Genomic DNA, 13,564 nt, shown 5'->3' on the forward strand with positions numbered 1-13,564 from the left:
GTATAGTATAACAACAACAATAAATGAGTAAATAAGTAAACAAATAAGTAAAAATTATTTTGAGACAGGTTCTCACAAAGGTACTGAGACTGGCCTCAAACTTGTGATCCTCCTGCCTCAACCTTCCAAATAGCTGAGATTATAGGCATGTGCCACCATACCCAGATAGGCTGGGGTTCTTACAGATGAGCAGCAGTGTGGCATTCTGTTTAAATGGAGGGAAGGTTATTATCAGATAGATATGAGCTGAAGCAACAGTTCAGTCACTGACTAGCTGCACAACCTTAAAAATTATACTCCTCTCCTCTGTGCCTCTGTTTTCTTGTTGGATTATGGGGATAAAAATAGTTGTAGCTACTTTAGGAGTTGTTATGAAGATTAAATAAAATAATCCATGGAAAGTTCTTAGCCCAAATCCTGGCCTCGTAAGTACTCAATAAATGTTGTTGATGATGATGATGATGCTCATGATAATGAAGAAAATGTCCACCTTGGATGGCTTTAGCTATGGGCCTCACCAAGCAGAAGAATAATTAAATGATACTCCTGAAATCCCTTCTAGACCTTCAGATCAGATGGCCTTTGGAGCAGTGGAGATTAAGTAATTATTGCAACCAACCAACTGCCACATTGTCCCTGGTTTATGTGGATGAGGGGTGGATGGCCCCGTCCAGTTGTCCTCAATAGTCACAGCATTATGGAGCACACCTTTACTTACCCACGTCTGGTTTTTTTTTTTTTCAAGGTTAATTTCTTCATCTTCCTGAAAATTCTCAGGCTTCTCATTTCTAAGCTGAAAGCTCATCAAATGTGCTTCAGAGATTATAAATACAGGTGAGTGGCCTGCGGTCGGTGTTCAAAAGTCCAAGGTTATTTTGAATCCTTCAGGTGGTGTTGCCTAATGTGCCTGGGAAGGTCAGAAAAAGTTGCATTAGGATATTTGTCTGCTGAGGTGAGTCAGGGAGAGTCCTTCTGAAAATAGTGTCATAGAGCATGTGGGAGGGACCTGCAAGGAGGAAGACCTTCTGACCCCCCAGTACAAGACTGTAAAGTGTCCCTAAGTTTGAGTGACTTATGGAGGAGGAAAAACCTGGTACAAAGGGAACTTTGGTAGTTGCTTTCCTTGGAAGCTTTGAGGCCATAGAACAGAAGATACACTCATAACTCAGAATCTGAGATTTGAGTATTTTTGAGACCTTGAGAGGTAAGACCACAAACTTCAGAGTCTAAGGAAATACGTTCCTCGTACAATTGCTTTTTCTGTGACTTGACTTTACTGTATCTCTCCTGCTTTCTCTTGCAACAGCTGTCCTTGTTCGTCATAGATTAGATGGCACATTACTGAGATCTGCATTGCTCTTTTCCTAGTTATCCTTTCCTTTGGATGTGGCCAGTGATGTCAGCTGGGGCTGTCAAGGAAGGGGTGTCCTAACCCAAGTGATGGCTCTGAAGTAGGGGCTTCAGTCCACACAGCAGGCTAGAGGAGGTGGGAGGGGTGAAGAGGGACCCAGCCCTGCACCTCACTCTTTCTCAGGCTGAGCCAGGTGCCAGAAGGTGGTCTTTCCATTTATCTGACAAACATTTAATGAATGTCTCCAACTGGAACAAGAGGTAAATACAACGTGGACCCCATCTTTGAGGCGCCTGCGTGCTACTTCATTAAGAACTGGGGCCTTGGGGTGGAGCATGCGACAGGTGGTGGGGGATAGAGAGCTGCCCACAACCCCAGACTCACTGACTGGCCTTAGGCAAGGGCGTCAGCCCCCCTTGGCCTGTTTTTGGTGTATAAAATGGGAGTGTTGAGGCAGATCCGTCTCCTGCCTATTATGTCAATTCAAGGAGGCTTTTATAAAGCCTCTTTGTTTTCTTTTCCGGGTCCCCCTTTTCCAGGGTTATCCAAGACAGGGGTGTCTACGCTTTCTGATCATGTATCTTGATCAGTAAAGAAATTTTGAGCGTGAGCCTATGTGATTCAGTTAGACGGCTCACCTAATCAGAGGTGGCGAGCAGCATTTGCTCAGGATCCAGACCTCACATCCTATCATCCCCCAATCCCTGCTCCACGACATCGCGAAGGGTAAACATACCCAGTTTAGGAATGGGCAAATATATACTAGAGCTGCTGGTTGAGGCTTTCACTCAAATATTTTGCAGAAACCCTTAACCCTGGGGAACTGGCCTGGCCTGGGCCCTGGGGAGTTGCACTGTCTCTCTTGGCGCCTCTAGTCGGGCCTCCAAGTGGCCGAGCAGCCTCCTTGGCCCCTTTCCCAAGGCTCAGCCTCTCACCACTCTGAGGATTGAGCTCCTGGTCCACTCAAGCAGAGAAGTCTTCTGGATGCAGGGACAAGCAGGGTACCCAGAAGCTGGGCAGAGGTGAATACTCCCAGGAGGCAGAATCAGGGGTCAGGTGAATTCCAAAGGACTCTGAGCCCAAGCCCCTGCTGCTTTGTGTCCCTAAAGTCCACCAGGCACCCCTGGGATCTTCCCCAGGTTCCAGATCCTCAGTGACCCTCTACAATATCTTTCTGCTCTGACTACTTTTAAGCATTTCCTGAGAGCCAGCTCAAAGCACAGCCTCATGAGCTCCAGTACTGACTCAAGGGGTATGGGACAGAACCCTGCCATATAGACTTCCTGTGGATTCCCCAGGGGATTCAGATACACAGCCAGAATAGGGGACCTCTGATGAGATACTATAGTGAAATAACACATGGAATTTTCTGCTTAGGTATACTGAATGGTGTTTCTATAAAGCCTGGTTTTTTTTCTTTTCCAGAGTCCCCCTTTTCTAGAGTTATCCAAGATAGTGGTTTCTAAGCTTTTTGATCATGCATCATGCATCTTGATCAGTAAAGAAATTTTGAGCATGTGCCTCATCATATACATATATATATGTGTGTGTGTGTGTGTGTGTGTGTGTGTGTATAATATATATATATATATATATATATATATATATATATATATATATAGTCTAATGAACTAATACATACCTTATACATAAAAAACAGAAAATACACAATGATAGATAAATATTAATATACAAAGAACTCCTATTATCTTCTATGATTATATTTTCTTCCAGTATTAAAGAAGTCAGCCTGCATAAGCCTGGGGTGTGCATACTCACTTGGTAGCCATTGATCCGGGGAAGTATAAATCAAGACTTTGGGGAACCTTTATGGCTGAGCAATGATCCAGAATGGATGGTTGGAGGGTAGAAAGAGTAACCCTGTCTGACATATACATTCTGTCTGGAAATTTCTTTTTTTTCCCCCTCTCCCTATCTTTGTTCAAGGAAAAAGCTAGAGAAAGGGAACCTGGGCACATATCTACCCAAAGGCCTTTCAGGATCAGAGGCCTCACCTTGGTGAGCTTGCCACTACCCATAGACCGTACAGTGGACCTCTCTGTATTCCTGAATGGTTGGCTGATGCCCTCTGAACTTACAAGAAGTCCATGTACATAAACTAGGTGACAAGTTCTCCTTCTCTGTTCCTTGTAGTCCCCTCCTCCTCCTCCTCCTTTCCCTCCTCCTCCTCCTCCTACTCCTCCTCCTCCTTTTCCTCCTCCTCCTCTGTCCAGGGGATTGAACCCAGGAGGGACTCTACCACTGAGCTACATCCCTAGCCCTTTTTGTTTTTTGTTTTGAGACAGGGTTTCACTAAGTTACTGAGGCTGGCCTTGAACTTGCAATCCTCCTTCCTTAGCCTCCAGAGTTGCTGGGATTATGGGCATGTTTGTGCCACCACACCCAACCTATTATTCATTTTTAATGTCTGTGGAAGGTGGGGATGGGGTCGGGCATTCCTTTGTAGTGCACACATGCCTTACGATGTCTCTCAGAAATCCAGAATGTTGCTTGGGGAGAGTGTGGTCAAAGCGGAGAGATTGAAGGACACCTGAGAAACCTCCCTGGCTCATTGCACCATCTACCTGTTGAGAATGTGGTTCATTCTCGGGAGCCAGTGTGCCCTCCACAGAGGAGAGCAGGATGAGTAGCCAAAACATCCTCCTTTGTAATTTTTACTGCCATTTTCAGTGAGGAAGAGGGCAACATGAGATGGCCATGTGGACAACTTATTTAATTTTTCATGGAGAGTCTAATTTAATTGATTCGTTTATGCTTCTTTTATTTTAGCAAAAAATTAGGAACCTATCTGTCAGGACACACCCATGCTATTTTTGTTCCCTGGGCTAGAGAATCCCACGGCAAAAAAAAAACTGTGAGCTCATTTGTCACTTTGCTCTCGGGAAATAGTGCTAGTTTCCTCATTTCCAAGCTCTGGAAGGGGCTGCCTACTGTCACCCCCCGTAAGTTGTCAGCTTGCCTGTCTCCCCCTGCCCTCTCCCGTGTTGAAAGCTTGCTCCTCTTCCACGTCTCCCTTCCATGTTTGTATTCCCTGAAAGCCCTCTCATGGGCCCAGTGCATTTCATCCAAATTCTGGTAGGTACAGGCTCCCTCCAACTCTGAGATTTTGAAAACGTTTGGAATGTAATGTTCAAGATCTGGCTCCCCTCCAGGAGTATATTTTAGGAAAGTTTGAATTAAACACATGTAGGCCCTGCCAAAAAGGCGGGTTGCTAGGAGCTGGAGAATCTTCTGTATTCTTAGCCCTTGAACCTGGGCTTCCACCATCAAGCAAAGGAAACAGAAGACGTCCCAACTTTGTGTTTTTGGAGTAGGAGAGCAGAGAGTCAAGCACGAAGGAGGAACTTTAGGGCTAGCAGCAAGGCTAAGGATGTTCTTGGAATGTGGACAGGGACCAGCAGACACTTAGCTTCCCAAGTCCTCTATTCTTCGTGGTTCCCAGGAGACGGTTCTCTTTTCACAGAGGAACAATCCTAACCTTCCATAGGATGCAGGAGGATCGAATGCCTAATGAATGTATAAAAGAGGGTCATTTTTAACATGCTAAGACCCAGAGTGCTTCCCCAAAGGACTTCCTGGTAGGCAATTTGAGGGAGAAAAAGGTTTTTTTGCTCCATCTTCTTAGAGGTCCCTGGCTGGGGGTCTGAAAGTCAAACTGACAAGATTAACAGGGTCAAGGGCATGCAAACTTATGTCGAAGTTTTATGTGACCCAGGAACTTTCATGAGGAAATGAAGACCCCAAGAAATGATTGAAGTTACACATTTTTAGGTCAGGTCTGATAGTGAATGGAGAGTTATGGAGAAATAGCAGTGGACAGAAGGGGTGTGACCAGATGGCACTAACCTGGGGGAACTAACCAAGACTTGTGGGTTCAGAGTCTTCGGAGTCTTCAGAGATGAGGATGTTCCTTCCCTGGGGGTGCAAGGAGGGCATCTCTCAAAGGAGGGCCTTTGAATCTTTATCAGGGGCAGTTCAGGAAATTCTTTGTGGGTTTTTTTTTTTAATTTTTTTCAGTTGTAGGTATTTTATTTATTTATTTTTATGTGGTGCTGAGATTTAAACCCACTACCTCACACATGGTAGGCAAGCGCTCTACCCCTGAGCCACAACCCCAGGTCCCCTTTGTAGGTTTTTGAGCTGATTTTAGGGGAGAAGTAGAGGAGAGATTGAAGAGTGATGTTCCTGCTTCTGTAATTTTCTCAAAAATTTTCAGCTTAAAACAGTCTAGTTACCGTATTTTGAAGAAGCAAGTTCTGAGCCCCATCAGCAACTACAGACTAAACACATCACAGATGGAAATAAAAGTGATCAAAATCACCAAAGCTATAGCAACCTAAAGGCAGTGATGCCTTCTTTAAAAATTTATTGATCATTTATTATGATTAGATATTATTTATTCTGGGGGTTTACCCCATGTTATTGGCTTAATCCTTATGATGACCCTGTTGGATGCTGTTATTAGTAAAATCCTCTTTTTACAGATGAGGAAACTAACAGAGAAGTGAAATAATTTGCCCAAGTGCACATTGAGAGTAATTGATGACACGGGTATTTGAACCCAGATCCAAGAGCTGGCCCTGCACACTGCCACCTTCATCTTCAACTCTTCCACTCCCAGTGTACCCGCTCATGTGCCCAGAGTCGATATGCAGTAAATATTTGTTGAATAGTTAAACGACTACAATAAACTGTACTGGTTAAATAAACAAATGGTTATGGATGAAAAATAAGTGTACACACAACAATCCATAGGGGTACGCTGCTTTGACTATTTATGGGTTTTCATCTGAGCTGGGTCACAAATAGTACTTTCATCTAAGGAGAAGTTAGAAGAACGTGAGTAGTGGAAAATCCCTTCTTGCTTCCATCCAGAGGAGTGATAGTGACTCAAATGACCCCAAAATATGATTCTTCAGTAACAGTCACTCCATGCTAACTGCAGGGTGGGATCCTGGAAGGTGAGAAGGACATTAGGTGGAAAAACAGTGGAATCCAAATAAAGTGCAATTTAGCTACTAGTGATATTCCCATGTTGACTCCCTGAGTTTGACAGGTGTGTTGTGACCATGTATCATTTAACAGAAACAGAAACTGAAGGAAGGGTATTGGCAACTCTGTACTACGTTTGCAACTTTTCTATAAATCTAAAATTATTTCAAAATATAGAGTTTATTTTTGAAAAACACCTAAAGCCATAACATGGCCCCAGAATAAGTTCATAGTAAGACATGATCCACAGGAAGCATGTGAGTATGTGTGATTAAAACCCAGATAGCCCAGAGCAAGGGTCACAGATTCAGACACGGGCAAAGGCCAAATAAGGTCATAAGTGAGCAGTCCAGGCTCAGAGGGGGCTGAAGATCACAGGTTCCCTCTAAATGGAGGGCCACAAACCAGCCAGAACCAATTGAGATAAAAATCTGAACATCTTTACTTTGCAATCTCCTTAGCGATGTTTCCAATAGCTTTAAAGAAAAAAAAAATCATTTAAGCAAAACTGTCTGCAAATCATTTCCAACCTATAATCACCATTTTGCAACCTTTGACACAGAGGGTTTTTAAAACACTCCTGCAAATTAAGAAAATAAGACAAAACAAAAACAAAACCCAAACCCTTAGGCTCTGTGGATATTGATCAATGATAGAGTTCAGGCTTAGAATGCGTAAGGTCTGGGTTCAATCCCCAGCACAAGAAGGAAAAGGAGAAGAGGAGTGAGGAGAAGGAGCAGGAGTAGGAAAAGGAGGAAAGCTCTTAAAATATTCTCTCCTTGGGAACAAGTTACTGTGCCTGGCAGAGAGACTCCTTGCTGGCTGGGAATGGGGATGGGAGTACATCTGAGTTCCACTCGGGAGAACCGCATGACCGGGACCTGCAACTCATCCCCGTCTCAGGGGCCTCCCCTGAAGGTCAAGGGTCAGGGACACAAAGCCCATGTGGATGGGTGGAGTCACTCCTGCATGGTGGCTCCTATTCCCCTCTTCTGTCACTACCTCCTTTAAGGGCATATAGTGAAAGTTTTTTTGTTTCATTGATGACACTGAATGGGTCTCAGATACAGGATTCTAGTAAACTTGGATGGAGTTCAGCCTTCCTGAAGAACTGCTTGTAAACTGTTGATGACACTCTCGAGTGTCTACATCTCTACCTCCGGGGGTGTGGAGAAGTGACTTGGGCTAAAAACACATTGCAATTGGTCTCTCTTTTTTTTTTTCCCAACGCAAATTAGACAATAGCTTTGTTCGTATCCTGAATATGAGTCACCTTTGCTAATGGGGTTAGTTTCAAATCTGGAAACAGCTCAATAGTAAAAAAAAAAAAAAAAAAAAAAAAAAAAAAAAAAAAAAAAAGCAGTCATCCTCAAACTTAGCTATGTATCAGAATCCTATAGGAATTTCTTTAAAATTCACTGTCTCAGGACCCAACCTCCAGAGGTTTGGATTCAGGGAGTTGACACAATCCCAGGAAGCTTATGGGTACCACAGCATCCTTGGTCTTCATGCAAGTTTGGTTCCAGGATCCCCATGATACTAAATCCACAGATGCTCAGTTTCCTTATATGAGAATGATGTATTTGCCACTCGCCCATCTTCCCAAATACTTGAAACCATCTCTAGATTGTTTTTGATACCTAAAACAATGCCAATGGTATATCAATAGTTACAATACTGTATTGTTTAGAGACTAATTGTTTAGAGAAAAAAAGAAAATGTTTGTGTTTGGTATAGATAAATTAAAAAGGAAAAATTTCCACCCACAGTTGGTTGAATCTACCAATGCAGAACCCAGCCTATTTGGAGGGCCCACTGGAAATATTTTAAAAGCTCTGTAAGGAATTTTACTAGTCAGCCACATTTGGGACTCACCAGTTTGGCGTGTTTGGGCCCCAGCTGTGCACTTTACACGTGGGTGGTACAAAGGAATGTTTGTCTTTTTTTGGTGTAGACTGTATACAGCAGCAAACCTCCACACAGCACTTTTTATGAGGAGGATCAGGTTTTCATTTCCTGTGGTCCTGGCAGGGTCGAGGGCTGCCTGAGGGCTGATGGCAAAGTGCAGCTCAGATTTGCAGGGCCTGAGGTTAAGTCAGAGACCCCCACCACTTCCAGGCTGGGATTTGACATTTAGGTTTTGTGATCCCGAGCAACTCATTTTCTCTCCATTCTCAGGCTGCCATTTAAAGTCCTGACATGGAAAGATCTGAGTAGAAAAAGAGAGAGAGACACATCTGTTAGCCATGTAATAGGAAAACTGCCAAACCTGGGAGGTGTGGGGTCTGGGCATGGCAGCTACTTGCATGACTATCTACCTCTCAGTTAAAACATTAATATCTGTATGCATATGACAAACCTATACGGGAGGAGTTATCCAATCGTGCATTCATTGCATTCATATTTCCTGAGCATCTACCAGGTGAAGGGAATGCAACAGTAAATAAGACCCTCAAGCATTAAATGTGTAGTCAAAGAGACCAACTGGAAAATCAACTATTCATCAAGACGATAAAGACAGACACCAAAGAGCAGGAAATGCGGTTGAGTCCCAGGGTGGCCCTCATGACTGTTATTTGCTTGTCATTTGCAGACTGGCAAAATCAACACTGGTCCTCATTCCTTTATTGGGTGTCCACGAGATCCTCTTCTCTTTCATCACTGACGACCAAATCCAAGGATTTTCAAAACTCATACGACTCTTCGTTCAACTGACATTGAGCTCCTTCCACGTAAGTAGGAGTCTGACCAGGATTCCTTGGCTTGGGAGAAAATAAAATGCATGGGATCTAAATGGGCTCAGAATGAAGAGAGATCCCTGGATGAAAACATATTTCTAGCACGAGCAGGCTTTATTGGTGAGGACCCTTGGCATGAGAAAGGCGTGCAGATGGGAGGTGTTGCTTGATTCTGACAGCGTGATTCAGAGACTCAGAAAGGAACAGGGCTCGTTCCTGGCTGTAATAGGTAGTGTGACTCATGATCATACTAGCTGAGTGTGTCAACATGAAGCCTTTTATTAAGGGCCTATTTTTTGCTGGGTTCTCTGCAGAACAGCATGCAAAATGATCCTTGTCTGTGCTTCAGGTGACGGGGACCTGGGACATAATACAACTTGGGTAAAGGAGTCATAGGTCCACACACTGGAAGGTTCTTGAGCCTGACAGATGTGTACGGGAGGAAATGAGAAACCAGAGGCTGACTGTCATTAAGTTATCTGAATATTTTGGTCATCCATTACTTACACTATGTATGACTTAGTAACTTAAGATGACCATCATGGTTTTTCCTCTCATGATGCTGGGAGTCCAAAATCCAGGTGGGACATGGTAGCATGGCTAACCTTTGCTCCTGTGAGCCTGTGGGGGGCTGGAGATTCTATGATGGTTTGTTCACACATAGGTAGGGGCTCAAACTGGGGCTGGCCTTATTTGTCAAATTTCTGGGGCCTCATTTCCCACCTCTAACTACCTTGCTGATTTCCATAGGGTCTTAGGGCCTCTCACTTTGCACTCTTCTTGTGGTCTTTCCAGAGTAACTGAACTTCTTATGTGGCAGTTCAGGGTCTTCAAGAGCAAAAAAACTGAAGCTGCTAGGTTTTTCAATGCCTGTGTCTGGAACTGACACCTTGATGTTTCTTCTGCATTCTGCTCTTTAAAGCAAGTCATAGATCCAGCCTAGGAGGAAGAGGAGGGGACTGCACAGGGACATGAATGTGGGGAGACATGGCTCCTTCGTAAAGGCCACTAATGCAATAGGAAGTGCTAACTAGCAGCATGGACAGAGCAGAAGTCCCCCAAACAGTAATGAACTTAGAATTAGTAAACTTTAAATGCTCATGTAGAAGCAGGACTTGCTGGAAGGGAGGAGAAAGGAGTTTAACAAATTCTCTCAGTTGTCAATAAAAGTTGACAACTGTCAATAGCAATCATTTTAGGATACAAGAAATTAACCAAAGGCATAGAAAAGATTGACAAGGTTTTATTCAAGAAAGATTACTGAACTAAGAACAGTGGGAATCTAAGTCATTTGGGGCTGTGACTGCTTTTGTTCTCCACCCCCTGCACCATCAGTTAGGAAGTTCTAATGAAAATTAGCAGCTTCACTGCATAAGGGGGCTGACTTGATTTGGATCAGAAAGCAGAAAAATCTCACAGGCCTAGGCATTGCCAAATACAGTGGTGATCTCCGTGGCAAGGGACCAGGTAAGGACAATGTCACAGCCTGCTGTTACAATCCTATTTAGGGTAAGAAATGGACTAGTGGGCTAGCCACCAATTTAACAGGGAAGTCTGAGAAATGAGACCACCATAGCAGGCCTTGTTAAACTCCCACATAGCTCCCTGGTGGAATTAAATGTTGTATAGACGCACAAGAATGCACACATATTCAAGATAGATCGGAAAGTATATCCCCACATCCCTGTCTGAATATGAGCTCCTGCACACACAGAGGAGACAGGAGAGGGCCTGATAGAAAGTAAAGGCCATAAATTCTATAAATTCATACATTCATAAACTTTGAATGTGTTCCCCCAGCAATACGCAGTTCCATTGGCAAAGGCTATTGGAGCCTTACTGGCTCAAGATGGTTGAGCATAATTTTGATCAATCATTGGCTAACCAACTGTTTATTTTAAACAAGCACAGGACACCAGTCCTGCAGATAAAATGCGCACGCACGCGCGCGGGCACGTGTACACACACACACACCATACACATACACCCCATAATTTAAAGATGAACATAGATATCAGTGGTTATATGCCACAGGGGAGACAGATTAACCACACCAGGGATGGAGCATGTGGACTCAGAATTTTGAATTGCTATAATCTAGTTTCTAAAATTTCCGGAGCTGGGGTTGTGGCTCAGTGACAGAGCACTTGCCTAGCATGTGTGAGGCACTGGGTTCGATCCTCAGCACCACATATTAATAAATTAAAAACAGAGGTATGGGCTGGGGATGTAGCTCAAGCGGTAGCGCGCTCGCCTGGCATGCATGCGGCCCAGGTTCATACAAACAAAAATGTTGTGTCGTGGCTGGGGATGTGGCTCAAGTGGTAGCGCTCTTGCCTGGCATGCGTGCGGCCCGGGTTCGATCCTCCGCACCACATACAAACAGGGATGTTGTGCCTGCCGATAACTAAAAAAAATAAATATTGAGGAAATTCTCTCTCTCTCTCTCTCTCTCTCCCTCCCCTAAAAAAAAAAAAAAAAAAATGTTGTGTCCGCCGAAAACTAAAAAATAAATATTCAAAAAAAAATAATAAAGGTATATCAACAACTAAAAAAAAAAAAAAATTAAATATTTCCAGCTTTGGCCAAAAAAAAAAAAAAAGAAAGAAAGAAAAAGATGTACAAGAAATGGGAGATGTACAAAAGAAAAAAGAGATGTCCATATTCAGGACAAAAAGCAGCCAATGGAAACTCTTTGAGGGATCCAGATGTTGGAATTAGCAGACAACAATGTCAAAGGAGCCATTACAAATATGTTCAAATAGTAAAAGGAAATCATGTTTAAAGTGTTAAAGGAAAAGTATGATGACAATAATTTATCCATAAAAGAAATTTCTACTGAAAGAGAGAAATTATAAATAAGAACTAAATGTAAGTTCTGGAGTTAAAAACTGCAATTACTGGCATGGAAATTTCACTAGAAAGGTGGACTCTCAGATTCAAGGTGGCGGAAGAAGGAATTATAGAACTTGAAGATAGGTCAGTTGAGATTATCCAATCTGACAAACAGATGGAAAACATAATGAAGAAAAATACCACCTGTGGGGCTGGAGTTGTGGCTCAGTGGTAGAGCGCTCGCCTAGCGTGGGTGAGGCACTGGGTTTGATCCTCAGCACCACACAAAAATAAACAAACAAAAATAAAAGCATTGTGTCCACCTACAACTAAAAAAAATATTTAAAAAAAATACCACCTTGGAGACTTATGGAATGTGATCAAGCATTATATATATATATATATATATATATATATATATATATATATATATATATATATATATCAGAGTTCTAGAAGGACAAGAAAAATAGAAAGGGGTAAAAAAAATATTGGAGACATAATGGATGAAAAATTCCCAAATTTGATGGAAAATATTAATCTGTACATCCAGGAAGCTCAATGATCTCCAACTAACATAAGACAAAGAGATTTGCACCTGGAAATGTTACAGTCAAACCATGGAAACCCAAACACAAAGAGAAAATCTTGAAGGTGATGGAGAATAATGGCCCATTACATAATAGAACCAACAAAACCATCAACAGAATAAGGCAGGAAGGCAGTGGAAAGACACACTGAAAATGCTGAAAGGAAAACAAAACTTGTCAATCAAGAATTCTGTGACCAGCAAGACTGTGTTTCAAGATGGAGGTGAAATAAAATCATTTCCAGATAAACAAAGACTGAGAGAACATTGGCAAACACTACTACAAGTTTCAAAGGCAGTTCTTCCTTTGAAAATGGAAGGAAATAACAATATATACTAACTCAAATCCATATGAAGAAATAAAATACTGGAAAAGGTGAATAAGGATGAAAATATGAAAGACTACATAGTTTATAGTTATTTTTCTTAACTGATGTAAAATACATAAGATTATATAAAATAACAATGTAAATTATGTTATTTAGTTGATAACACATTAAGATCTAGTAAAAATGAGAATGATAACACTAGAGAGGAATGAATAAATGGAGCAACTTTGAAGAAAATTTTTATATTTGACTAGAATGAAGTCAATGTTAATGTGAAATAGATTGTAATCAGTTGAAATTCATTTTTATAATCCTTGGAATAAACACTAGGAAAATAGTCCAAAAATGTAGTAAAAATACCAGCCAAGGGATTAAAATTGTATGTTACAAAATATCTGTTTAATATGAAACTTTCTATCTTGATCTTCACAATGTATCTTTGAAGAAGTTATTATATGCATTTAAAGAAAAAAGAACTGAGACTCAGAAAACACATGGCAAAGATGAGAATTTTAACCAGAGGTTAATTAAGATGCTGCCTATGAGCACCAAACTGTAATGCCTCTCAGGTGCCCCGTGCGGATCCTCACCAGGACCCATCAATTTCCTTAGACCAGATTCCTAAAGCCTTTGCCACCAGACAGGGTCAGGTGCTGAGATTCTATGCACAGGGCAGAGAAAATGTGCTTGGCTCACCAAAGACTGAGGG

At 42.2% G+C, this 13,564-nt stretch overlaps 1 protein-coding gene across 1 annotated transcript in view; it reads left to right on the top strand.

Moving 5' to 3' along the window:
- Glp2r (glucagon like peptide 2 receptor) overlaps positions 1-13,564 on the top strand; it is a 77,971-nt gene that overhangs the window by 57,274 nt on the left and 7,133 nt on the right. The window contains exons 10-11 of the mRNA XM_076870967.1: positions 746-834; positions 8,958-9,096. Coding sequence (XP_076727082.1) covers positions 746-834; positions 8,958-9,096 — 228 coding nt within the window. The remainder of the gene's footprint in view (positions 1-745; positions 835-8,957; positions 9,097-13,564) is intronic.

This window comes from Callospermophilus lateralis, chromosome 11 (assembly GCF_048772815.1).
Source record: "Callospermophilus lateralis isolate mCalLat2 chromosome 11, mCalLat2.hap1, whole genome shotgun sequence".
NCBI lineage: Eukaryota > Metazoa > Chordata > Mammalia > Rodentia > Sciuridae > Callospermophilus > Callospermophilus lateralis.